General features: G+C 47.2%; 1 protein-coding gene across 6 annotated transcripts in view; it reads left to right on the forward strand.

Moving 5' to 3' along the window:
• The window catches only part of LOC122928236 (heterogeneous nuclear ribonucleoprotein H-like), a 52,096-nt gene that overhangs the window by 8,162 nt on the left and 17,597 nt on the right, over positions 1-26,337 (forward strand). For 3 of the 6 annotated variants that reach the window (XM_044280867.1, XM_044280863.1, XM_044280864.1), the window contains exons 4-11: positions 2,351-2,494; positions 4,665-4,803; positions 5,551-5,723; positions 7,144-7,215; positions 7,301-7,407; positions 8,776-8,911; positions 16,998-17,081; positions 20,366-20,464. In XM_044280867.1, coding sequence (XP_044136802.1) covers positions 2,351-2,494; positions 4,665-4,803; positions 5,551-5,723; positions 7,144-7,215; positions 7,301-7,407; positions 8,776-8,911; positions 16,998-17,081; positions 20,366-20,464 — 954 coding nt within the window. The remainder of the gene's footprint in view (positions 1-2,350; positions 2,495-4,664; positions 4,804-5,550; positions 5,724-7,143; positions 7,216-7,300; positions 7,408-8,775; positions 8,912-16,997; positions 17,082-20,365; positions 20,465-26,337) is intronic. The other 3 variants (XM_044280868.1, XM_044280865.1, XM_044280866.1) reach the window with 2 other exon arrangements.

Below are 26,337 nucleotides of genomic sequence, written 5' to 3' on the forward strand. Positions count from 1 at the left end.
CCAGCATTACATGACTCCTGGCTGCCATGGTAACCGATCGGAGCCCTGGGGCTCCGATCGGAACTGCAAACTGCCACCAATGATGGGGGGGGGGGGGGGGACCCTGTGGCCACTGCCACCAATGATTAATACTGGGGAGGGGGGGGGGGGGGGGTTTGCGTTACCAGAGGGGGCAGGCAGATCAGAGGCAGATGGAGAGAGAGTGGTTAATGGAGGCTGCCGGCACCACCTTGGCATGTATAAAGTTATTGGTTTAGAGAGGGGGTTAATGAAGGCACCTCCAAGGTGCTTTCATTAACCTCTTCAAACCAATAACTTTATACATGCCCATTGGGTTTGGAGGGGTTAATGGAAGCACCTTGGCATTAGGCATGTATAAAGTTATTAACCCCTTCAAACCAATAACTTTATACATGCCTAATGCCAAGGTGCTTCCATTAACCCCTCCAAACCAATAACTTTATACATACCTAATGCCAAGGTGTTTCCATTAACCCCTTCAAACCAATAACTTTATACATGCCTAATTACGTACGTTATTTTAAGTAGCTTTTTCTTATTAGATTACTCGATGAATCGAGAAATATAATCTATAGAATACTCGATTACAAAAATATTCGTTTACTGCAGCCCTACGCTCCTGGTCCCCGCACTGCCACTGCTGCTTCTCCCTGTGCCCGAATGAAAACATCTGGTGTTGGAGAGGGGAGCAGCCGATGGCAGATGTGTACGAGGCTCCCTAGCGTCGCTGGCTATGCTAAGGAGGTTCGTCCCCGTCTACACGGGGGAAGGATGCGGCGGTCCGGGAACCCGGGTAAGGCTACTTTCACACTAGCGTTCGGGCGGATCCGTTCTGAACGGATCCGCTCATAATAATGCAGACGGAGGCTCCGTTCAGAACGGATCCGTCTGCATTAAAATGGCAAAAAAAAAGCTAAGTGTGAAAATAGCCTCAGACGGATCCGTCCAGACTTTCAATGTAAAGTCAATGGGGGACGGATCCGCTTGAAGATTGAGCCACATTGTGGCATCTTCAAACGGATCCGTCCCCATTGACTTACATTGTAAGTCTTGACGGATCCGCATGGCCAGGCGGACACCCGAACGCTGCAAGCAGCGTTCAGCTGTCCGCCTGTCCTTCGGAGGCGAGCGGAGCGGAGGCTGAACGCCGCCAGACTGATGCAGTCTGAGCGGATCCGCTCCATTCAGACTGCATCGGGGCTGGACGGCTGCGTTCGGGTCCGCTCGTGAGCCCCTTCAAACGGAGCTCACGAGCGGACACCCGAACGCTAGTGTGAAAGTAGCCTAAGTATATTCAGCGGGGGGGGGGGGGGGGGGGCTCTTTTAGGATTGGATAACCCCTTTAGGACCTCTTACGATTTGAACAGTTTTGTCAGCTGTAATCCATACGCCATTTGAGCTGACTTTTACTCCTTATACCATCATACTAAATGAGTGATTACTTACCTGGAGGGTAGACGAAAATCTTATCCATTTTCAGGGTCCTTTTAAGAGGGGCGGGGGTGGGTAAAGTTGGCAGTCTCTGTGGCATATATTTAATGGGGCTCCCTGTCCCAGAGGGGTTCGGTGCATGTTCAACAAGAGCAGTGGCTTCAGATGCTTCACTCCCACTCATGTTTGCAGAGCGGCCACTTAGACCTCACCACATACCTTTTTCAGACCCTGTAGTTTGCATCTAGACTCTGATGCTGCCTTTGGGAGAAGGGTACTACAAGCTGTAGTCAAATCCCCCTCCCAATTTTGTTTTGATTCATAGTTTAGGTCACAGGGGTGAGGGGGAAACGTAAATTGCTTACCGCTAATTGTTTTTCTTGAAACCCTTTCACATTAGCGGCAGGGGAGTCCGGCAGGCTGTTCTGGCGGGTGAATGCCCTGTCGGAACTGTCCTGCTGCTATTTCACGCGTGCCCACGGACTGCCGCTCCGTCCCCATTGACTATAACTGGGGCGGAGTTCCGGCTGCACTACTGCGAAAGGCAGCCGGACTAATACTGCAGCATGCAGTACTTTTAGTCCAGCTGCTGCCGGAACTCCGCCCCCGCCCTAGTTATAATCAATGGGGACGGAGCGGCAGTCTGGGGGCACACGTGAACTAGGCTGTCGCCCACCTGCTGTTAGTTTGAAACTAGCCTTACCTTTAAAGGTGAACTTAATGTGACCACCTCTACACTTTTTTGAATGCACATGTCCAACTGTTCAATGTTTCTGTACTTTTTGCGCAACTTGCTGTTCTCTAACAAGAAGCTTACTGGCAAAATTCACAACATGCTGTATTGTCTGTTTTTACTTTGTATCAATATATATATATATTTTTTTTTATCTTATTACAGTATTCAAGTCCAACAGTGTTGAAATGGACTGGGTTCTGAAGCACACTGGTCCAAACAGCCCTGATACTGCAAATGATGGTTTTGTTCGTTTAAGAGGCCTACCATTTGGTTGCAGCAAGGAAGAAATAGTTCAGTTTTTTTCAGGTAGAAGACACATTTTAGTATGTGGGGGAAAAAAATAAAAATCTGTATGTATATAGAAATCCTTTCTGGGGTTTTCTTTATAGCCAATTTCAGCCATTGTATTATGCGATTATGGTGATTGTGTGCAAATTTGATAATATTGACTGCTGTTATGGTGCAGCCTCAACTATTTTTAAAATACATTTGAGACTCTACAAAAATTGAGATCGTGATGTTATAAATTCTTTTAAAATAGACTTTTAAAAACTTGCTTTCATTTTAGTTATTGTACTTGTGTTTTTTCTTTTTTCTTCTATCTTATAACTTTAAAGATTAACTACACATTCATAATTTTATTTAAACCTGTTCTAAATGTGCTGAAAATGATTTTATTTTCTCACTTTTATTGAAATAAGCACCAGAAGTTCAGGTGCCTGTCGCACTTTGTGGAGTCTGTACTCCCATACACTGCTGTGTAAGGAAATATGAATTTCCTTGTAATCGCACTGATCTCTGTACAGGCAGGAGCTTCTTAACACATCACACTCCTGTTTTGCATAAATGTCTGGCTTTTAGAAGACCGGGAACAAACAGGAGAGCAGTGTACTATGCTGCTTCTGCCTTAAAAGCCCTCAGTGCAGCCACAGGGGAATCCATATTTCCGTACACAGCAGTGTACTGGGTAGTGTTGTCACAATACAAAAATTGATTCCATTTCGATACCATAAAGTATTGGTGTCGCTCAATTCCACGCAAAAGAAAAATAAAACCCCAGAAAATTTTATGGAATGTCCGACCCATGATAGAACTTTTTTTTTTTTTTTAGGGGGACAAGGTGACAAAAAAAAAACTTATTTTTTTTATAGTTCAAACTTTTAGACCTGGTGATATCTGTTTTTTTTATTTATATATTTTTATATCCACTAGGTCACCTAACATTATTATAATACTGAGGAGGGGGGCAGTTAACGTTGCACCACCAATGCATATAATTAACCCTTAAATACAAAAGTAGGCTGCGGGTGCCTGCTGTGTGATGCAGGCAGCACCCGCAGCCTACATTTGTGGTTAATTATATGCATTGCTGGCGCAGTGCGTTCCTACCCCAGTATTATAATACAATAACAGCCCCTCCCCTCTTCTTATTGGTGGATGCGTGAGTGGGGAGGGAAGGACTCCTTCTCCATTGTGTTGCTGAGGAGAACATGATGTGCTCCCAGTTTAACAGGTAACATGTCCTCCAAGAGATACTAGTATTGAAAAATGGCAAATCCCAGTATATTGGTTGGGTACCAGAAGTTTAATACTTGGTGCAACCCTAGTACCTGAGTATGTATCCTAAAGTGCAGTAGCCACCTGAAATTCAATTAAAAAAAAAAAAAAACATGTTAAAAAAATGTTTAGAACAGGTTTAACTACAAACATTTTGATACTTTAACAATTTAAACTATTCACAATGAAACTGTTGGATATGGCTTTATGCACAAGACCAAATCCATTTTGCGGTCCACATTTTTTTTGCTGATCCATTGACTTGCGTATGTCTGTTCCGCAAAGAGAATGTCTGCAAATAAAATGGGCATGGAATGCAGGCCTCATCCATATTTTGTGGCTCTCCAAAGAGATGGGTTTGTGTGCATAAGGCCTAAAGCTGTGTTCACATTTGTGCTATTTAAATTTTTCTGTTTTGGGAGCAGAAAAAACTAAAATGGACTCCATTGATTACAATTTCAGTGTCTGGTTTTCACCATGCTAACTAAAAAAAGTGCAACATTGATGTGCTATGTTGTGACTCTTTTGCCTGAATCGGACAAGGTTCTTCTTAACAAAGCCTTCAAGGCAGATGTAAACACAGCCTGACCCGTCTAAGACATTTGAATGACTGTTCATTGTCTTAGGTGACTGGACAGCAGTTTATTAGGCTGCAAGCTCCCCCCCCCCCCCCCCTTTCTTAGGGGAAATTGGCCCAGAACATTTTGAGGGCTTTCAGACTTTGACTGTCTCTTTCTTAACAGGTCTTTCCATTGGTGGCTGGTTTAAATATTTTTTTTTTCCCATGGTAAATGTTTGCCACTGCCCTTATTATCTGCTGTATTTTATGTTTTTTATGGGCTTGTAATTTATTTTACAACTATTTATAAATCAATAAAATGTTAACCCCCCACTGGGGTTATTTGTCCTTGGGTTGAAGGGTTGGAAATCGTGCCAAATGGGATAACATTGCCGGTGGACTTCCAGGGGAGGAGTACGGGGGAGGCCTTCGTGCAGTTTGCTTCACAGGAAATAGCTGAAAAGGCTCTAAAGAAACACAAGGAGAGAATAGGGCACAGGTGGGGATGGATGGTTGGATGTCACCTTTCTTATGGTATATTTGCATATCGTAGACAGAATATAAATTTTACTATGTGTTAAGGTGTATGAGTTAATGTTCTGAAGTAAATTCTGACTTAAAGTGTTGACATTAAACTAGTTTAGTAGTGCCATAAGAAAATGTGATTGACTTTTTTTTTTTTTGTTCAATATATGGCATAAAATTCAGCTCTTAACTCGTCACAAAGGGTTTACTTGCACCTGTGACTATTGTACAGACTAAAATATTTTTTTATTTTTTTTTAAATATATATTATAATGATGCACCCTACTGAAAGATCACAATGTAGTATAGTAAAATGTTGAGATTATAGTAAGGGCTCTTTAACATTGGCGTTCTTTATTTCCTTTGTTCTGCTCCGTTACAGGAATAGAACAATGAAAATAAGTGCTGGATTTGGCACATAACTGAAAGCAATGGAGCGAAAGATTTCCCATTGACTATAATGGAATCTGTTCAGTTTCCTTTCAGGAGAGCGCTTTGAACGGAGAAAAAGGTTGTCCATACCAGACTTTCCTCTCCGCTATTTTTGACTAAATCTGTGATGGAGGCCAAATAGAGCCTCGAGTGCAGATGTGAACCCTGCCTAGGTGTTACATTTTAGATTTAAGTATGCATAGATTATATTTAAACTGTCAGATTGACATTTGTAGCTTGTGAGTGTATTTAACTGCATTTTTTTTTATTCTCTGCTTTTCTTCTCCAGGTATATAGAAATTTTTCAGAGCAGTAGAGCAGAGGTTCGTACGCACTATGATCCTCCCAGGAAGCTTTTTGGTATGCAGCGCCCTGGACCCTATGACAGACCAGGTGTAGGAAGAGGTTACAATAACTTAGGAAGAGGTTTTGATCGGATGAGGCGTGGTGGATATGGAGGAGGTAAGCTGCTAAAAGGGTTTTCGTACAGGTGGCTCATACATTGTAAGCTCTTGCGAGCAGGGTTCTGACTCCTAGTGTTTCAGTTGCATATTAGCCAGTTTTGTTTCGTACATGAACCCTATGAATTTGTAAAGCGCTGGGGAATATGGTGGTGCTATATAAATGTTATTAGGTGGTGTCATTTTTGTAAAGGAAAAATACAGATCCTTTATAGCCCTTCCAACCCACTTTTGACACTCAGAAAACTGCCACTTAAAAGGGCTGTCCATTAACACAATTTCTAACAGGTGCTGTCAGCCCAATTCACCCTCCCCCACCCTAGTGAAAGGAACATGCCTGCTCCCCACACTCTGGGTCTCTACGCTGGCTTCCACGTCGTCTTTTTCCAGTTCAGGGTTTGTTTTCTTCTTCCCTGGCATGTGCTTGGTCACCTGATCTTCAGCCAGCCTCCAAACGACAAGATACATGTCGGAGGATCAGGTGACTGGTCATCCTGGAGAAGAAACAAACCTGGACCAGATGATGTGTGGGATCCTACATGGAGGACCGGAGCAGTGTAGAGATAGTATGATCCTTTCACTATAGGTGTAGATTAAGCCTGCCGGCACATTAGGTTGTGTTCCCATAGAAACCCTTTAAGGTGGCCATACAAATTAGATAGAACATGGTTGATACTTGAATAAACATCTGGTGAATGCTCATTTCTCAGGCAGCCATACACCTTTTAGTCCATGTTGACCTTTTGAATGTTTATGGCCAGTTTGAACAAAGAATGAGTGCTTGACAACAGATCCCTCTGGGAACATTCTTTCAAAGAGATCTTTTGTTTGCTCAAGATCTGTTTTTGCTTAAAGGGGTTGTCCAAGTTATATTTATTGATGACCTATCCTGAGGATGCAGCTGTATGTCAGGAAGCAAGCGTTCCTTCCTGACAGTCAGCTGCTCGTTCAGTGTAGGAGACAGTCTCCTTTACTGTATGAGGACAAAGGATCACTAGTAGTACCTCATCCTCATACTGAATCTTGGCTTCTGAGCAGCAGATCGTTGTTTAGACAGCACAATCTGTTGCCTGGAGCAATGATTGGTGTGCCTGCACGAACGAGGGGATAAACTGATGAACAAGCATTTCGCTTGGTTGGCGGCAAATTTAGATGGGCAGATTGTCGGGAACTAGTGTTTGCAGGAATGTTTTGTTCCTGATAATCGGCTCTTTAGATACCCATACCTTTTCAGGCAGTATAGGACACCACCCTAGATTAGAATCTTTGTTCGACTGCAGCAGTGCCTTTGTTCTGATAATTGGTTACTCCAGGAAAACTTTTTTTTTTTCCCCTCTATGGGGAAAACTGTTAAAGAGAAACTGACCATGCTGTCGTCAGACTGTTAATGTGTTATTGATCAAATATTTTCTGTTATGAAGGCTACAGTGGTTATGAAGAATATAACGGGTACAATGAATATGCATTTGGTGCAGACCAGAGATTTGGAAGAGGTATGGCTTTTTGGCTCACTAATTTTATTTATGTAACTTAAAACCTTAAGTTTTTATTTTATTGTTTATTTTTATCCTTTAATAGTTTCTGACCATAGATATGCAGATGGATCTAGTTTTCAAAGCACAACTGGTCACTGTGTACATATGAGAGGTCTCCCTTACAGAGCAACAGAGACCGACATATATACTGTAAGTATGATTAAATGCCTTTAGGGTTACACAGTTTGCAGACCTAACAGCTAAGGAGGCTTATAAGGCCCAACCCCCAGGCTTGTAGGCATGCTTGTCAGTATATGCTGACAGGCAATGCAATACAGCATATATTGTACTTCCTTGAAATGGGGAATCAAATCCTGAAAAAGTACTACAGTGGGATGAAAATCTGACTTGTGTACAGTAGAAAATGGACATGGGTATCGCCATGTCTAACAGATTCTATAAAAATATCACATGATCTATCCCAACAGGTAAATACAGTAAAAAAAAACTGCATTTTAAAAAATGCTAAAGTAAAAAAACTGCATTAAATTGGTATCTTTGTAATCGTACTAACCTGTAAAATAAAGAGAACATAAAATAACTATCCTTTTTCCTGCATGTTTGCTGCAATAACAAAACCTTCAAACCTTTCCATTTTCCAAAAAAGCAAAATAAAAAAGATCAAAAAGTTGTAAATACCCCAAAATAGAACCAATGATGATGGCAACTCATCCTGCAAAAAATAAGCCTACGCGCAACTGCTTTGAGAGAAGAATAAAACGTATGGTTGCCAGAGAATGGCTGGCTGCATTGATATACCAGAGGCTGTTTAACCACCCCTGCTCCGGTGCCTGCCTGATCACCATGACGTTATAGTACGTCAAAAGGCAGCAAGTCACTTGCCACCATGGCGTACTATTAAGTCATGTGTTGGGAAGGGGTTAAATACTCACCTACCCCCTGAGGAACAGTGGACTAGGTGTGTAATTTTTATAATTTAATAAATGCTATATATTTATATGCTAAATATGCACCTAATGCGAAGAAACATTAGTTTTTGATGGGGTTTAAAGTGACCGTTCTCTCACCAGAGAAATTTATGCAGGTGCATAATTCTAAAGCTTCACTCTTAAAGGGAACCTGTCACCAGGATTTTGTGTATAGAGCTGATATGGGTTGCAAGATGGCCGCTAGCACATCCGCAATACCCAGTCCCCATTGCTCTTTGTGCTTTTATGGTGTGTAAAACCGATGTGATACATATGCAAATTAACCTGAGAAGTCCTGTCCCTGGCTCATCTCAGGGACCGGACTCGTCTCGGGTTAATTTGCATATGTATACTATAAATTAATTTTTATTTTATGCAATAAAAGCACACAGAGCTATGTGGACTGGGTATTGCAGATCTGCTAGCGGCCATCTAGCAACCCTTGTGCTCCGCTCTATGCATAAAATCCCAGGGACGGGTTCCCTTTAATCTCACCTTCACTCTTAATCTTGTCTGTTAAAGCTACGGAGTCTCAGTGCTGTTTGCTTTATATAATGTTATTAAAACGCCCTTTTTTTTCGGTCTACAGTTCTTCTCCCCATTGAATCCAGTTAGAGTTCACATTGAAATAGGAGCAGATGGCAGAGTGACTGGAGAAGCTGATGTTGAGTTTGCAACTCATGAAGATGCTGTAGCTGCAATGTCTAAGGACAAAGCAAATATGCGTAAGTAACTTATACGTGTAATATAGCGTTGTAAGGCTCAAAATGACATGTCAATCCAGTTCAGCTCATTATGCAAAAGTAAGTGAACAAAATGCTAATATGAGGTGCAACCCAATTTTCCTTAAAGGCGTTGTCGGCTTTTATTTTTGGTTACTTATTCTCAATCGCTACCTTCTCTTCATTGGTTACATGCTTGTTGTAGGGTGAATAGGCGAGGGGATCAAGATTAAAGAATATATAAATGACAATAGGGAAGGGGGGGCGAAGCACCTTTTTCTCACAAGGTCGTTAAGTACTGGGCCACGAGGCAACCTTATCTCACAGGTCCCATATGGCGTTAGAGTAAAATTTTGTCCTGAAACATAGCCGTGGATTATTCCATCGTTCAGATCTGTCACCCTAGCATACAAATCAGAAACCCGGGGTGGATCAGGGCTTTTCCAAGATCGGGAGATTAAACAACGGGCTGTTTTTAGTATTAATAGTAATAACTTAAGTGAGTTTTTATTTTTATTTTTTTAACTTTAATGGCGACCACATTAAACAAGAAGGACATAGGGTCAGGTCTGATTTCCAGTGCGAAAATATCACTCAGGAGGGTGCCTACTCCAGTCCAACAGGGGTGTATTTTGGGGCAGTCTCAGAAAATGAGGCAGTGTTACCCCTATTCAACCCACACCTCCAGCAATCTCTCGGGACCACTGGGTTTATTCTATGGAGGTCAGGAGTGTGGTACCAGTCCATTAAAATGTTATATTGTTTCTGCTGGTGTAGTACCGACAGAGGATTTCTCTGCCCTCCTCCATATAAGGTGCCAGAGTGCGTCCGGTAAGCCCCTTCCCTAGGTATTCCTCCCACCGTACAATGTAGGTGTGCCTTTTGAACCCGATCTGGGAAGGGAGTCGGCAATATGGAGTAGATCTCAGATATTAGACCCTTCACGTGTACTCCTTCCCTGCAAAGGCGTTCAAAGGGAGTCGGGAGGGATACTGTGACCCCTGAAAAATCGACTGTGCAAAGTGACTTGGATATAAAAGTAATTGGAGGGGGGGAGATTATATTTGGTCTGGAGGGTAGAAAACGGCAAGAGGTCCTTAGTGAAGGGGTCCACAATATCTGCAAACCGAAACACTCCCAGCTGAAACCATGGTCTCGTCGTGAACGTGACAAATCTAGTAGGGAGCATAGGGTGATGGGTGATACAAAAAGGTCATAGCAGAATGGCTAGAAGCCAGAGGGAACCTACTACTACAGTTGCCATATGAGTCTAGTGCAAGCCATGGGCCAGAAGAGGTCCCTAACTGGTAGTGTCTTGTGAGAACCGGACCATGGCATAGTTAGGATATGTAGGAGCTAGCCAGAGTCTTTCTATCTTCATCCAGACAGAGTATGGGTGCAAGGAAGCCCAAGCCGTGGCAGAACGTAGTTGGGCCGCCCAGTAATATTTGTACAGATCTGGTACCCCCAGTCCACCATGGTGCTTACTGGATAGAAGGACTGACATTGGGATTCTATGACGTCTCCCCGCCCATATGAATCTAAGGAGGTGAGATTGAATGGATCTCGGATCCTTGAGGGGAACTACAATCGATAAGGTCTCAAAAAAGATACAGAAGCTTGGGCAAGATCATCATTTTAGTTGCGGCAATACGTCCCATCAGAGAGTGGGACAGCGTGCCACTTGTCCAGGAGACACCTGGTTTCTGCATATATGCGTGGGAAGTTGGCTTTGTAAAAGTCCCCATATAAGTGTGTAAGGTCAACACCCAAATATCGCAAGGAATCGGTCTTCCAGTGGAAAGGGAAGTTAACCCTAAGAGCTCAGGCCCGCCTGAGAAATATAAAGAGGGAGGGCTTCCAGTTTTAAGTGTTGACCCTATACACTGAGAGCTGACCAAATTCCTGCAGGATAGAGTGGAGTTTTGTTAGGGGAAATATGAAGTTTAGTGAGGGTAAGAAGGATGTCGTCTGCATATAGCGATAGCTTAAACTCCTTGTCCCTGACCATAACACCTTTGATGTCTGGACATGCACTGACTGGCGTGTGTTATCAGCCCCCTGACAGCCTGGGACAAATCCCACCTGGTCTTTGTGGATCAGGGAGGGGAGAAAAATGTTTAGTCGGGAGACCAGGGCCTTAGTGTAAATCTTAAGGTCTGAGTTAAGCAGGGCAATGGGCCTGTAATTTTGGCACTCGTTGGGGTCTTTCCCAGGTTTCGGAATCATTGTGAGATAAGAGTGAGACGTTGGGGCAGGTACTGCGTTGCCAGCTAGAAAATGATTGAAAAGGTTTACTAAGTGAGGGATTAGTTCGGTCTTGAAAGTCTTATATTATTTATACGAGAACCCATCAGGTCCTGGGGATTTACCCTCAGGTAGATGGTGCAGCATTTCCCCTATCTCTTCCGGTGTTATCGGACTATTAAGGGTGGCAAGATCAGAAGCCGATATGGTAGGGAGGTGACAGGAGTCCAAATATGACTGGAGTGTACTATCTCTAAGCCTCTCATCAGAGGGTAGATTGTACAGGGAAGAGTAGTAGGTAGAGGACCTCTCTGCTATCACTCTGGGCTCATAGTGGATTGGTCCGTCATTCCCCCTAATAGCACTCGGACCCGTTTGGGGATTGCGGTTCCTGAGTTGTCTGGTCAGCAAAGTATGAGGTTTGTTCCCCCAGGCGTAGTAACTCTGCTGTGTGTAAAGTAGTAACTTATTGACGCAACCTAAAGCTAGACTTCAATTGGGCCCTAGTGTCAACAATTTGAGGGGTGAGCAGCCATCTTGTCTTCTAGGATTTGCAAACGAGAGGGTAAGGGTCTTGACCAAAGCAGTAGAGTCCTTTTTAGTTTTGAGCTTATTGCAATACAATGTCCCCTCATGACCGCCTTAGGCTACTTTCACACTTGCGGCAGGACGGATCCGACGGGCTGTTCACCATGTCGGCTCCGGCGCAGCACGCCCGTGCAGAGAAAGCCGCCGGACTAAAGCCTGACATGCAGTAATTTTAGTCCGGCACCCTTTCTCCGTGCTGCGCCGGAGCTCTGCCCCGTCCCTATTAGTCAATGGGGACTGAGCGGCGGCACGGCGAAATAGCCGCAGGACGGATCCGACATGGTGAACAGCCTGTCAGATTCGTCCTGCTGCAACGATCCCTCATTCAGTTCAAAGTACGTTTTCAGGTGCTCGCGGAGTTCCTCCCTAGTAATGGGCTGCTTAAGGAGGGAGTCACTAATGTAAACCAGTACAGGAGCATGGTCAGACCAGTTGATTTGGCCCATGTCTGCTCCCTCCAATAACCTGAGGGTCGAAATGGTACCAAAGAGATAATCAATACGGGTGTGGGGCAGAGTAAAAGCAGAAGGACCGGTCAGTGGGGTAAGTGAGGTGCCAGAGTTCGTATAGGGAGTCTTTCCGTACCAGTTTACGAAAGTCCCTAGCTAAGCACTGCTGTCGAATGTACCAATCTGCCTGGTAGCACCAGGTGATCCATCGATTCAGAAAACACGGCATTAAAGTCCCCACCCAAAAGGACCAGGGGGTCCGAAGAGTCCACTCCCTCAACAAAAACCTTGTGGAAGATTCCGCCAAGAAAGTGGATCTGTAAAGTATTTGGGCCATAGATATTACATGGCGTTGGAGTTGAGCCCTTTGACATTAAAGGTTATGGACCGCACCATGAGGGTATGTGATGATTTATAATATATGCAGGGTACAGCTCACCAAGGGAATCCGTACGTGTCGGTGGCTTTACACTAGTGGAACAACGGACCAAATGCAAGACTTGGGTACACGATCCCCACAGGCAAGGAAGTTCAGGCACCTACAACAGGAGAAAAAAACAGAAGGGGGGGGGGGAGAAGACACAAAATCAGACGAACAGGCAGCACTAAACTATTCCCAGGGGTGCAATCCCTTCTAGGGGCAAATAAGAAGCCCCTCTGGGGGTGTAAGTGTCGGAGACCAACAAGTTGGTCTGCCAAAGAGCCAACTGCATGTATCTGCAAAAACAATTAACAACTGGGTGGGCACTTCAGATAGCCCGCACCGTAATGTAGCAACAAGGTATCAACGGGCTAAACCGTAATAATGAACTACCAATATGGGGGTCCATCAGAGTCCAATGCCCCAGGGAGTGTGAAGGATTAAGGGCAGAGTTCAGGACGACCAAGTCCTCCAGGCCAGTGGTGGTCTGGCAGGTGGACGTTGCCCTGATGACGGAGGTGACTGCGGAGAAGAGGATGCACTTGGGCCAGTTCTTTTCCTGATTACAGGGGACCATATGTGTGGTGGCGGGAGCGCTGGGGACTCAACTCCCAATCACACATGTCTGATATAGGAATTCCAAGCGATTTGCAAAAAGGGTGGAGATCCGAGAAGGAACGGAGAGTCTCTGTTCTTCCTTGATGACGGACCACAAGGGCAAAGGGGAATCCCCAGCAATAGGCAATCTGGCGATCCCTGAGTGATGTGAGGAGAGGTTGAAGATGTCTCCTTTTCTGAAATGTGAACCAGGATAGGTTAGGAAACAATTGCACAGTTGCGCCATCAAAGTTGCGTAGAAATCTCGCCTTAGCCATGATGGCTTCTTTAAGGGCGAGGTTGTGCACACAACAAATTGCGTCCCTAGGATGTGCAGCAGAGCCCTTGGGCTTGAGTGCTCTGTCAAGCTTGATCTTATGTGAAGATGCCTGTCCCAAGATCATATTAAATATGGCTTCCAGTGGGGCAAAGAGGTCCTCATCTCTGGTGGTGTCTGGAAGACCCCGCACCCAGATATTATTCCTGAGGCCTCGGTTATCCAAGTCCTCTGTAAGTGCTGTCCCATGCCCCTGAGTACAGCAGTTTGGGCAGTAATGGCTTCATGAAGAGTGGATATGTACTGCCTGGTGTCGTCATGGGCATTTTCTAGGGAGTCCACCCGGTCCACTACATGTTTGTAACTTCAGAAATAAGAGCCCGAAAGTCCTCCTTTGTAGGAAAATGGCTAAAATAACTCTCAGGCCTGGGGGGTCTATAACAGCAAGTGATGAGGGCCTTGGTGATCCGGCCCATATATCAGAAGGCAGAAGATAGCTGCTGTCCCCTTGTTCCAGCAAGAGGGGAGCTGGGGACTGCTTACTTTGCTCATGCAGGGGGGCCTTAGGAAGGCTAGGTGCAGGGCCCACAGTTAGCATCACGTTCCCTAGTAGGAGCCACAGTACCTTTTTGCGTGGCGTCTCCCTCTGAGGGGTGATTCCAGGAGTTGCCATGGTGGGATCCCTCCTTTTAGTTGCGACTGCTAGAAACTCCACGGCGGCCAGTAAGAGCCCCCGTTCCGAAGCTCCGTTCACAGATGCCGGCAGCGAGGATCCGGTCCCTTGGTGAGCACCAGCACGAGTTTTTAGCGCTGGATTTCGCTCACTGTTCAGAGTGCATGAGTCAGGCGGGGGAAAGGAGGAATGGCAGGAGGCCCTCTGTCTTAGAGCTGCACGGCGGTAGTGCTGAACCTGAAGCCTGGTCCCAGCAGTGTTCGAGGGTCCTGGCAGGTGAGGGGGACCGAAACGGGCGCGTAGCTGGCCAGAAAGCTGCGGTGCGGGCAGGAGCTGTTCTGTCAGGCAGCCATCTCAGATGGCGTCCGGACATGCCCCTGGGTCCCCTGCTTCTGCTGTGCATTAATTCAGGGTTTTTCAGCTGGCATAACCCCCTTTTCTGTGGCACATGTCTACGGCATTGTTCCCTTTGAGTGAGACATTGGCGCTAACAGTTGATGCTGTTAAAGATTCAACATTGTGCCTCTTAGAAAATTGTCTAATGGCTCGGACATCTTCTGCTGTAGCAGAACAAAACTATTCAGCATACAAACGGAGTTGACTACATGTCTCCTCTCGCCAGTTAGAAGGGGGGTTTGTCTCTTGTTGTCTCTGCTAATAGATGATTAACTACCTTTCTGCTTTATGCCCCTTCTACAAGGCAAGTAGTTGCACTAGCTCCAGCTACTGTTTGTTTACCTGACCACTATCCATATTCATTGAGATTTGCGTATCACTGCTGTGGAGGTGCCGCACTTTTTCCTCTTGACTTTTTTTTTTTTTTTTCTCTGGTACGTATGTGGCGTGGGTCTTCGAGTATTTCTCCCATCTCTAGCCACATTCTCCCCTTCAGGCAGAGTCGCTCCACTATGGCGGGAGATAGTCTTTCATGAGTCCACGCACCACTGTTGTTTCTGGTGCCAGTATTCATTCTCCTTATTGTGAAGGTATTTGTTCTTCAGACTACTGTTCACTTTGGCCGGTCCAGGCAGTTTTGTCTGTGGGATGCGCTAGTTGGGGACCTTATGAGGAGCCTCTGTGGCTCTGGAGTCATTCGCCTACCAGATTACCTTGTCCTTAGGGAGTTTATTTTTTTTTTTTTTGCAAAGCTGTATGCATCGGTTCTTACTCCGCCTCCATGAGTTTACTCACAGTGACGTCTCTAGATATTTCAGTGTGTTTCCCCTGTCTTTATCCTGTGCCCATCTGTTTCTTAAGCCGCCTGGATAGTCATTCCAGGCCTGGTCTTCTGCTATTTGCTCTGCTTTCATGGCGGATTTCCACGTTATCCTCTGAAATATCTCTTCCTGGTACCTACACATTTGAGGTTTTCTCTGGGTCTACCTGTCCCTAGACTTGGCCAGGTCCCATACGTGCCTGGATTACACAGATCTATTTCTATTGCATAGACCCCACCTTCCCCTCCCTCTGTTTTCTGTGGAGTGTGAGTTCATGCATGAAGTCCTGGTTATCCAATCTGGTCAACAAAGGCAGTTCTGTGGGACCTTCCAGACTTTCAGTCTTCAAAACTGCTTGTCCTTGTGGATATTCGGTCTGGCTATCCACATCTTCTGAAGTATCTCCAGCCCTTTGGCTTCGTTTGTGAGCTTTTCTTCTGCCCACCCTGTCGCTGGTCACCTGCAAATAAAAATCCATACCCAGTGCATATTGATATGCAAAAAAGTGATTACATATGCTGTAGAAAGACTGTCTTTCTATTGATTTAAAGGGAAACGGTTGCCTGTCATTGCTATCAAAATCCAATATCATATGGTGCAATTGATCGTTTGCATTATAGGTGCGGATCCGTCTGTGCAGATACTAGACGGATCTGCACCTAAACGCAGGTGTGAAAGTAGCCAAAGCTGGAACCAGCCATGTACATGTACACATGGATCCGGCAATATCACCATACATTTCTCTGCTAGTTATATCAAGCTGGCAGCTCACGGAGAGTGTCCTTTCTGAAATTTTGAAATTGAGTATATATGTGGCCATCTCTGTGAGCAGGAAGAAGAAATAGAAAAAGAGCAAATTAAGCTATACAGATAAATTGTATTGAGTAGTTCAGTGGCTATATAAAATTTTTCCATGCATGCAATTACAAAAGTTTTCAGATCAAAGTGCTGTTTTTTGGGGGTTTTGTTTCCTTTTGTGGGACAACCCCTTTTAAGTAAGGCAATTGTACAGCCACACATGTCGCCTTATTCACAAATTTATTTGAATTCCCCCCCCCCCAAGCTGCTGGATGCCAGCACAGGCTGCACACATCACTGGGCGGAATTGAATCTAATTCTCTGGACAAAATGCAACAGCAAACAGTTGGGCAAGGGAGGGGGTGTATATATTGGAACAGGGGGCATCATGTCAGTTGAGGGGAGGTAGGCTTGGCCTTGGCATGAGGAGTTTCTGGGCTCCTTCTGCAGAGTTAAAACCATTTTGAAATGCAAATGAGCCTGCAATTTTTTTTTTATATTTTTAAAAAAATTTTTAACACTGGTGGTTTTTGTGTTCAAGGTGACATGCTACTATGAAATTCCCTTACTTAAATAGCGATGACGTAGGTGACAGGTTACACTTTTGATAAAAATTGCAGCCAAATTGCATGCTGGAAAATCCAGTGTTTTACAGTAACGGTAAAGTGTATCTCATCTACTATATTTTAAAAAAAAATATGTAATATAAATCTACACCAGAAACTTGCCTATGTGGAGAATCAGGAAATTCTGCTGTGGAAAAACCACCTTGTGAGTATAACTTTTTTTAAAAAGTAATCTTCCCTCTCGTTTTATTTTTAGAACACAGATACGTGGAGCTGTTTCTTAATTCAACAGCCGGTGGATCTAGTAGTGCATACAGCAGCCAAATGCTGGGAGGAGTTGGTATGTATTAAAGGGGTTTTGCCATCTGCATGATCATATTTGAAAAGTTTACACTAGTGCCATAGATCATTTTTGCAATTTGCTTCTATTATTTAAAATGCAGCCATTTTGACAAATTCCCTTCCCTCTTAACCCGGTGTTTACATGTGACAACCCATAGATACGGCTACTGCTCCGCTTGCGCAGACTGCACTTACTTTTCACCCAGGAGGCCAGTCATTGCCACAAGTCATTGCCGCGCATGCACATTTCTTCTTTCTTCACGGCCTCGTCTGATACAGAGCCGCGCATGCTCTGTATGCAGCACGGCCGTAGGAGCGAGTGGAGGATGTGCATGCAGGAGAAAGAGGATGTGACCTGCAGACTGAGGACCAACATCCTATGTGAATGGCTGCAGCACATAATTCCCTCATCCACTAAACCACCAACGATTTTTTGCTCTATCAAATGGGGAAAACTATAGAGTGGAGGGAGGCTGGGCACAACAATATGCAGGAAAAAGGATCCTGGGGAAAATAATAGTGATTGAAACACTATGCTGGTGGGGACTGGGTAAGACAGATGTAAGCAGAGCTGTATATGCATCTAAGGTGTATACACAACTGTAGTAGAGCTGTAATGGAAACAAAACTGCATCAGTGCTGGTCGGTGGGTGATGGTAATATTTTATGGGAGGCAAAAGCACAGATCATTTGGCTAACTAGCTAACATGCTTTTGGGATGATGGATAGTAGTGAATTGTTTTGCTGCTCAGAATGGGTTTCGAAAACTGTATTAGAATGCAGTACAGCCACATGTTACTGTCTATCATGGCTCTCTGAGGATTCAGCAGCAGGAGGGATGGGCTACTGACAGACTGACTCCTACTATCCACATGAATGGGCAGTCAAGGACTGAGTTCTCAGGGTGACGTCATAAGGAGGCGTCAGTCCTTCACTCAAACTGCCAAAGCCTGCCCAGCATTAGCAGGAAAGCAGGATGTGAGCAGCAGAGCTGGCTGCAGGTGAGGATGTAATAGCAAGATGGGAAAACCACTAAGCCCTTGTGTGCTTTTAATTTTAAATTTACTTGTATGTTATATGTTGTATGTTAGCTTAAATGGTTAGGAATAGTGCTATGATCTGTAATCCCCGCATAGGAATGTTGTTCACTCCATTAACAACCGTATGGTGCTGGAGCAATGTTTAAACATGGTATCTGCTTCACTGCTTCCGAAACCGCTCATACAATTAAAAATATAAAAATATTTGTCCAATATGCTAACTGGCGTAACAGAAAAAAAGTGTAAAAATGGCTGATTTAGCATTTTTTCATCACTTCTCCTACCCCAAATTTTGTACACTATTAAGCTGAGACTTGACTATTTATGCCAGATCAAAAGTGGGCGGAGTCAAGTCCATCTCCTTTGCATTTTCCTAAGCCTGTTTTGGAAGCTGTTTTACTTTTAGAACTGGCGGAGGATCTGCAAAAGTTATGAAGAAGCCGGCGCCTCTTCACAAAATCCGCGGAACCACCACCAGTTCGGTCTCTAAAATGCCGGTTTTAATAAATGTGTCCCATAAAACCTCTACATATGTAATGTTGTAATTGTGCTGACCCAGTGAATGGTGGGCACAGGTCAGTTTTTGCCGCAAACCCATAAAACCTTGGAGGAATTGCGTGTTTCCTGTGACTCAGTGAGAGGTTTGACTTGTGAAACGGGTATTTACCTCCCAGCATGTGCTTCTGGGCTGATTTACAGTCAGGTGAGGTCAAATACCGGACCGGATTTTAAATTTTAATAAAACGGGTACTGTACTGCCATCAGCAATGGCTCTGAGGCAGAATTGCCGAATGGTGTGAATTGCCACCAACACTGCAAGGTGACTTTGTTTTGAATATGATTGCTTGTTTTGTCACTTTCCTAAAGTGTGAATAAAAGCTGAACTGTTTGATCCAAAGAACTTGTTGCCTCCTATACTGCATCCGCTAATCCGGTCTACCAGAGCGAGCCCCCACAATATACACACCAAGCATTCACAGCTCTGTTCACATCTGCAGTAAACGCTATACACTTGGCATTGGTGAACATGTATACTACAGTATATGCACACATCTATGCTGCATTCACACATTATCCTGCAGGCATTCTAAACAGTTTAAGGCCTCCTGCACACAAACGTATGTGTCCCTTTGCCGTATTGCGGATCCGCAATACACGGGCACTGTTCCGTGTGCATTCTGCATCACTGATGCGGAACCATTGACTTGAATGGGTCTGCGGAACGGAAGCACTACGGAGTGCATTTGTGGTGTACCCTTCCGCAAAAAGATCGACCGGTCGCATCGTGGACCCCATTCAAGTGATTGGGATTGCAATCTGCCTGTGGCTGGCCCACGCTTAGTGCCCGTGCATTGCGGACCGGTCCGCAGCACTGAGCACTTGCATTCATGTGCAGTTGGCCTAATGAAGTTTTGTTTTAGTTTTCTTTTTTTCTCCCTGATCTGACTTCTCCCGCAATGGCATCATGAAAGTTGTTTTTTAGGTACACAAAGTCAGACCTTCTTTTTTTTTTTTTTCTGTGTGAGGACCTTCAACATGGGAGATGGCTGTTTCTCGGTCTTGTCCTTGAGCTGAACGATCATTTATCCTCCCCTGCTGCCTGCACTGATCTCGCAGATCAGTGTTAATCAGGGAGAGTGAATTGTTGAGACACACACTCTCATTGCTCTAACAAAGTGATATTTGAACACAATGCCCGATCATTAAAGGGGTTGTCTGGGTTCAGAGCTGTACCCGGACATAGCCATATTTTCAACCAGGCAGCCCCCCTGATGTTGGCGGAGCATGAACTGCTGCAATGCTCAAGTCAGGGGGCTGCCTGGGAGGAAATAGAGGTATGTTCAGCTCTGAACCCGGACAACTCCTTTAGGGAAGGAGTCAGAGGCCTGAAACCTGACTGTGGGCTATAAGATGCAGGCATTTTTCAATAAAACTTTTTTATTTTTGTGAAGAAAACAAAAAATACATCTGTAGTCCAAAAAAACATGGTACGTGACATCCTGTGAAATAAATGAAAATTAAAAAAAATGCAAAGCTCTTCTAAAAATGACATTTTAGAGGTTGTTGGGTTAAAAACCAGAACACAAAATTGGGGAAACAATGGATTGTAGTTACTGAAACTTTATAACTTTTCTAATTGGCAGGTATTAAGCTGATGGCTTCACAATACTTTTCATGTCAATTTTGTATAGTCGTGTGCATTTTGTTTCCCCCTAATACTGTTCATTTTTGTATTTCTAAGCAGCAAGCCCACAAACAAATTATGGCAGTCCTGGATCACAGGCAATGAGTGGCAGTTATGGAGCAGGATATGGAAGTCAAGCCAGTTTAAGTGGTTATGGTAACTAAGTTTTCTTCATTTGTCCTGTTATGCATGTTCAGTGTTACTGTACACTTTTTTTTTAATCAGCTTTAATTAACCCCTTAACGCAGAACGGTGTGCATGTACGGCAGGGGATGCATTGCCAGAATGCCAAAACAAAAACTGTAAAAAAACTAAAACATTTTTGTCACCTTACATCACTAAAAGTGCAACACCAAGTGATCAAAAAGGCGTATGCCCCCAAAATAGTGCCTAATCAGTAAAAAAAAAAAAAATTGGCCCCTACATTGGACAGTCGCCCAAAAAATAAAATATGGCGCTCAGACTATGGAGACACTAAGACATGATTTTTATTTTTTTGTTTCAAAAATGTTTTTTTCTCGCCCAATTTCCTTGGGGGACACAGAAGACCTTGGGTATAGCTCATCTCCATAGGAGGCGTGACACTAAGTGAGAACTGTTAAGCCCCTCCTCCACAGCTATACCCTCAGCCTGGAGAGAGAGACTGCCAGTTTTTACTTAGTGTCCAAGGAGGCAAGACACTCCCTGCTACTGCAGGGCTGTTTTTCTCCTGTTTGGTTTTTAGTTTTGATTTTTGCCTTTTTCTTCAGATCATCAGGGACAACAGAGACGCACTAGACCTCTCTGTTTCTCCCGGGGTCGAGCTGCGCCAGTGCCGGTCATCCGCACTGCTGCCTCCCCCACAGAAGGCAAGGTGGACCAGGGCAGCCCAGCTCCCCTGCATCCCGCCAGCGCAAGGGTCGCCCGCACGCCAAGTCCCTCTTCCAGCGTCCTGCCACTACGGTGCCAGTAGCTGAAGGGGCGACCCTGCTGGAACGGACCGAGGGTGAAGACGGCTGTGGTAAGAGAGAGGCTTCTCCAGCCCTACGTTCCCCTCATTCCCTCCCCGGTCTCCTGCGTGCTGGACCCCCATACTGGTCCCTGCTGGACCTAGGCTGGCCCCTGAGGTGTCGTTGGGAACAGCCATTTTTCTGGCTCCAGGGCTGTCTCTCATATCCAGCTGTTGCCCAATAATCATATAGCCCCACACCACCACCATACTGGTGACCGCGGGGCGACTATACACTGCCCCTTCATAGGGCATTGCACAGGGGTGAGCAATGGATTGCTGTGGAGGAATTCTGCTTTAGGACCGGAGACCCGCTCCTAGCTGCCTCTGACACAGGGGTTATGCCGGCCCTCCCCCTTACCGGTCGCAGATTCAGTACAGGGGGCCCGCGCTGACTGCCCTGTCTCTCCTCCACGGGCGCCTGGTCCGTTAGGGCAGGGGGTGCAGCGCTGGACTTCAGGGTCCCCCCGCCCTCCTTACCGGTGTCTAGGGCCAAGGGCCCGCTCCAGAAGCTGCCGGACGCAAGGCCCTCACAGCCTGCATGTACTGAGCGCGATGCTCCAGCAGGCCCCGGCTGTCTGAGGCTTCCGGTCGGCCGGGAGCCGCAAACTTTTGACCCAGGCTTCGGCCTGCTCGGCCGCAATCCGGCCCTTTCGGCCGCAATCCGGCCCTTTGTCTCTGCCGGTCCGCGGGGTGGGCACCCGCGGCCGTTAGTGCATGCGTCAGCCGGCTCCCTCCCGGTCCCGGCCGACCGCCGGTACTCCCGGTCGGCCGGGCGCCGCGAAAATCTAAGCCCCGGCTTCACGGCCTACTAGGCCGCAAACTTCCAGCCTCGGTTGGAGGGGGCGGGAACTTCTCGCGGCGCAAATTCTTCCCGCCTGGAGGTCCCCCGCCCCCAGGGCATCGCAGCGCCGCCCCCTAGGCCGGATGTTTGTTAACCTGTTGGGTACCGGCCGCCAGGGGCCGGCTCCCATCTAGAGGACACCCTCTATGTTCTGGGCTTCCTGGTGGGCCTGTATGAGATTGTGCCCCTGTATGGTGGCCCCTTTTTTTGCCTCAGAGTGGCTGTGTTTTAAAAAAAAAAAGAATAATGAAGTCAATAAATAACGGAATGGTTGCGCAGGACGCTGCAGCCTGATGCAGTAGTGCTGGCCGCACGCTATGCCCCCCTTCCGTAGGCGGCATGTTGCGATCCTCGGCTGCGGTTCTGGCCAGCTACATGTTCCCCTTCTAGGCGGACCCTTGCCATCTCCCGGGATACGGCGCTGACCAAAGGCAGGCGCCCCGTCTATAGGCAGAACGTCGCCTCTCCTGTTACAGGTTGGCCATGTGCATCACTCTCACTGGATTTAATGCCGGACAGGTGCATGACCCCCTTCTGGGGCAGAAGAATTGCACTCTCACCGGATACGGTGCTGGCCATGTGCACGACCCCCCTCCTTGAGGAGCGCGGCACTCTCACTGGATTCCTGCCGGCCGTGTGTGTAACCCCCTTCCATGGCGGTACGCTGCACTCTCACTGGGTTCGCTGTCGGCCATGGGTATAAAACATGTGCACGTCCCCCTTCCATATGCGGAACACTGCACTCATTGGATTCACTGCCGGCCATGTGCACGTCCCCCTTCCATAAGCGGAACGCTGCACTCTCAATGGATTCGCTGCCGGCCTTGAGCATGCCTCCTTCTCTCGGGCGGCATACATACTCTTGGGGGTGTTCTCTCGCGGTAGGTTGCTGGCCACGTGCTTGACCCCCTTCCATGGCGGGGTGCTTGCACTCTCACCGGATCCGCTGCCAGCCATAGGCATGGCCCCCCCCCCCCCCCCTTCCTTGGGCGGTGGACCGCACTCTCGCTGGCTTTGCTGCCGGCATGGGCATGCCTCCTCTCCTCAGGCGACATACATGCACCTTCACTGACGGTGTTTGTTCTTGCGCCAGTACGTTGCTGGCCATGTGCATGGCCCCGTCCGTGGCGGGGTGCTCGCGCTCTCCTGGGATGCGATGCTGCCATGTGCGGTTCATTGCACCCTCACCGAATACGTTGCTGGCCAGGAGCATGGCCCTCTAAACATGGGTGCGCTGCTTGCACTCCCTTTGGAAACGGTGCTGGCCTTGTGCATGACCACTTCTCATTCCGTGGGCGGTAATTTGCGCGCTCATGAGATTCGCGGCTGTCCTTCTATATGCTGTACTGGACGTTCCCCTTTCATTGGCGAACTACTCGTTGCACTCTCACAAAATTCGGTGTTGGGTGGATTATTGCACAATAATTTAATGCCAGGATAATCCTGTGCATGCCCTTCCCCCTTCACTAGGTCCTTTGGTGCGGGCCTTTGCACTCTTGCCGTCTGCAGAGTTTGCCAGGTGCCTTTCTCTCCCCTTTTCTGGGCGGACTGCTTGCGTTCCATAGCATGCCCCCTGTACTAGCCTTGTGCATAACTCCCTTTCGGGTTGCACTTGCACTTCCATGGATACTGTGGGATGCTTGGCTGTGCGCTCTGTGCGTTGTTTGGGCCGTGTTTGCCTTCTCCTCCCGTGGGTGGGTTGGCCTTCTCGCTGCCTGCGGTTTGCTAGTACGTATGCCTCCCTTCCTCCTGCGACATACCTTTTTCTCTTGGGGTGAGGCTGCTTGTCGCTAGCTTTGCACTCTTTTCTGAGGAGGTCATTCTGTCCACCTGTATGAGCCTAAGGTGTTGTCCAACACACAACAAATGAATGCCCAATGTATTCACCGCTGTATACCTTGTATATATGTAGACGGGCTCTGCTGGCTCGCTACTGTACCGAGCTGGGTGGCACTCATTCTCTGGTGTGGTCCCGTTGTGACTGCACCAGCCATGTTCATTGGCCCTTCCACCTGGGGAGTGTTCGGGGTACCTTGATGCGTACCCGTTCGTCCTCCCGTGACATTGCTTCCCCGCGCAAGCCGTCGGGTCGAGAGCGTTGTCTTTGGCGCCTTCTGCACTTCAGTCTGATCTGCTACCAGGAACAGACCGCTCCTCTCGGGTAGGTCACCCAACTTCTCTTGGGTGCTCGTCTATCCAGGTCTGAGGGACCTCCACTTTTGGGTTCTTCAGGGTTTTCGCCTTCTGCGAGGCGATGTGCAGGTCGTCTCACAGAGTAGCAGGTATTCGGCTTTTGAACTGTCCTGTGACTTCCCTGTTTGCCATTCCTCCTTTCGGGTTGGAGGGTGTTATGCCGGCCTCTGTCTCGACTGCTTTTCCTCGCCGGCTTGGTCGTTTTGGCTTCCTCTCTGAGTTTGTCACTCCGAGGTGGCTTCTGCACCGGCCAGGCCTCAGAGGCTGTTTCGTCATTGCCCCCTCCCCTTCGGGGGTGAGCATGGTTGTTCACTTGGATGGTTCCGGTGTTACTTGTGGTCTCGTACCGTCTCCCTCGTTTTCGCTGGCAGTACTAGCTGTGTGCCTGTTTGCCAGGCCTATTGCGTTCTGTCCTCCCGCTGGGTGCAGATTGCCTTTTCATTCTGGGCATATGGTCCTGCTGGACTTACCTTTTCGGTAACTTGGGAGGACTACCCTTCGGTCACGGTTGTCCTTGACTTTCCCTCACCAGGACTGTAGAACTCCTTCCTGTGGTGGCTACGTCGACTTGGACTTTGGCCTGTCTTGTCCTGGCATCTGTCGGCTGCTGGGCGGACCCTTCCGGTTTCTTCCGTCTGTCCTTCTGCTCACCCACTCCTGTTGGATACGGGACTATGTTGTTCGGGGGCCGACGGGAGTTTTCTTCCGACCCTTGGGCCGTGTTACTGGTCTGCGCCTGATCACATTGGGGTTTTTTCCCGCTTGCCAGGCGATTCCTGCGAGCGCGCTAGTGTTCGCTCCCGACTGTGCTTCGTCCAGGTTCGGTTGTCGGACTTAGGGTTCTTGACTAGGTTTTGTGGTAAGTGGGGCATTCCCCCACTCTGCTTTTCTCTCCCTTGGTTCTGTCTTTCTCTAGTCCGGCCTGGCCCTGGGACTGGGGCTCTGTTACTGAAGTGTCAAGTGTCGGCGCTGTCCTTCCCCTTGCAGCGTTTTCTGGCCCTCCTGGGCCTGTCATGACCTTCTTCCACAGAGTGGCTCTTTGGTTCCTCTGTACCGTTCCCTGGTACCGCCCTGGGAACTACACACTGAGCTCTTGGCGCTCCCCTTCTTTCCCTTGGTGCCGTTGTAGAAGTTCTCCCTACTCCTGCTGTCCTGTACAGTTGTGTTTTCTGTTGCCATCATGTCTGACGGGTGCCTGATGGGTGGCCCTTCGTGTTCTGTGCCCTCTGTCCTTTTCCAGGACGGGGCTGTTTCTCCATCCCGTCCCTTCCTTCTGAGGGTGGTATCTGCCTTCTTATCTACGAGGCTTTGGTCATCCCCTTCCCGTCTCCGGGAACGGGCGCTTCACCGATTGGAGATTGTTTGGGTTTGCAGTTGTTACTTGGAGATCTCCGGCTCTTGTCGGCGTTCGGTCTCTTGTGTTTCCAGGATGTCCGCGCAAAGGGTTGACGGCCTCCAGGGTGGCTTTCCTTCGCTCTCTGTGTCTATTGCTGTGGTTACCGCACCAAGGGCAGGGTTCTGCTTTTGGTGTCACCGTTCATTTCACCAGAGCGGTCGGTGCCTCCTGGGCCGGAGGCATAAGGCTTCGGCCATGCTTTTGTGCAAGGCGGTCGCTGGTCTTCCTTGCGCACCTTACTGGGTTCTACAGGGTGCGCACTGGGGCTTCGGCGTCTGCTGCCCTGGGCCGCCTGGTCTGCAGGCGGCGGTTTCTTGATGCCTTCGGGTGCTTTGCCTTGGTGCTGTGGTCCCTCCCCTCTTGGACTGCTATTGAACGTCCCAAGGTCTTCTGTGTCCCCCAAGGAAATTGGGCGAGAAAACGAGATTTTTGTATAACTTACCAGTAAAATCTCTTTCTCGCTCTTTCCTTGGGGGACACAGCACCCACCCATTCTTTGTTTCCGAGTTGTTTTACCCGTTGGGTAGTTGGCTTGTTGGTTCCACTTTTGGACTTTGCCTTTTCTCACTACTTGGACACGCAACTGGCAGTCTCTCTCTCCAGGCTGA

Source organism: Bufo gargarizans, chromosome 2, assembly GCF_014858855.1.
Source record: "Bufo gargarizans isolate SCDJY-AF-19 chromosome 2, ASM1485885v1, whole genome shotgun sequence".
In the NCBI taxonomy this organism is placed as follows: domain Eukaryota; kingdom Metazoa; phylum Chordata; class Amphibia; order Anura; family Bufonidae; genus Bufo; species Bufo gargarizans.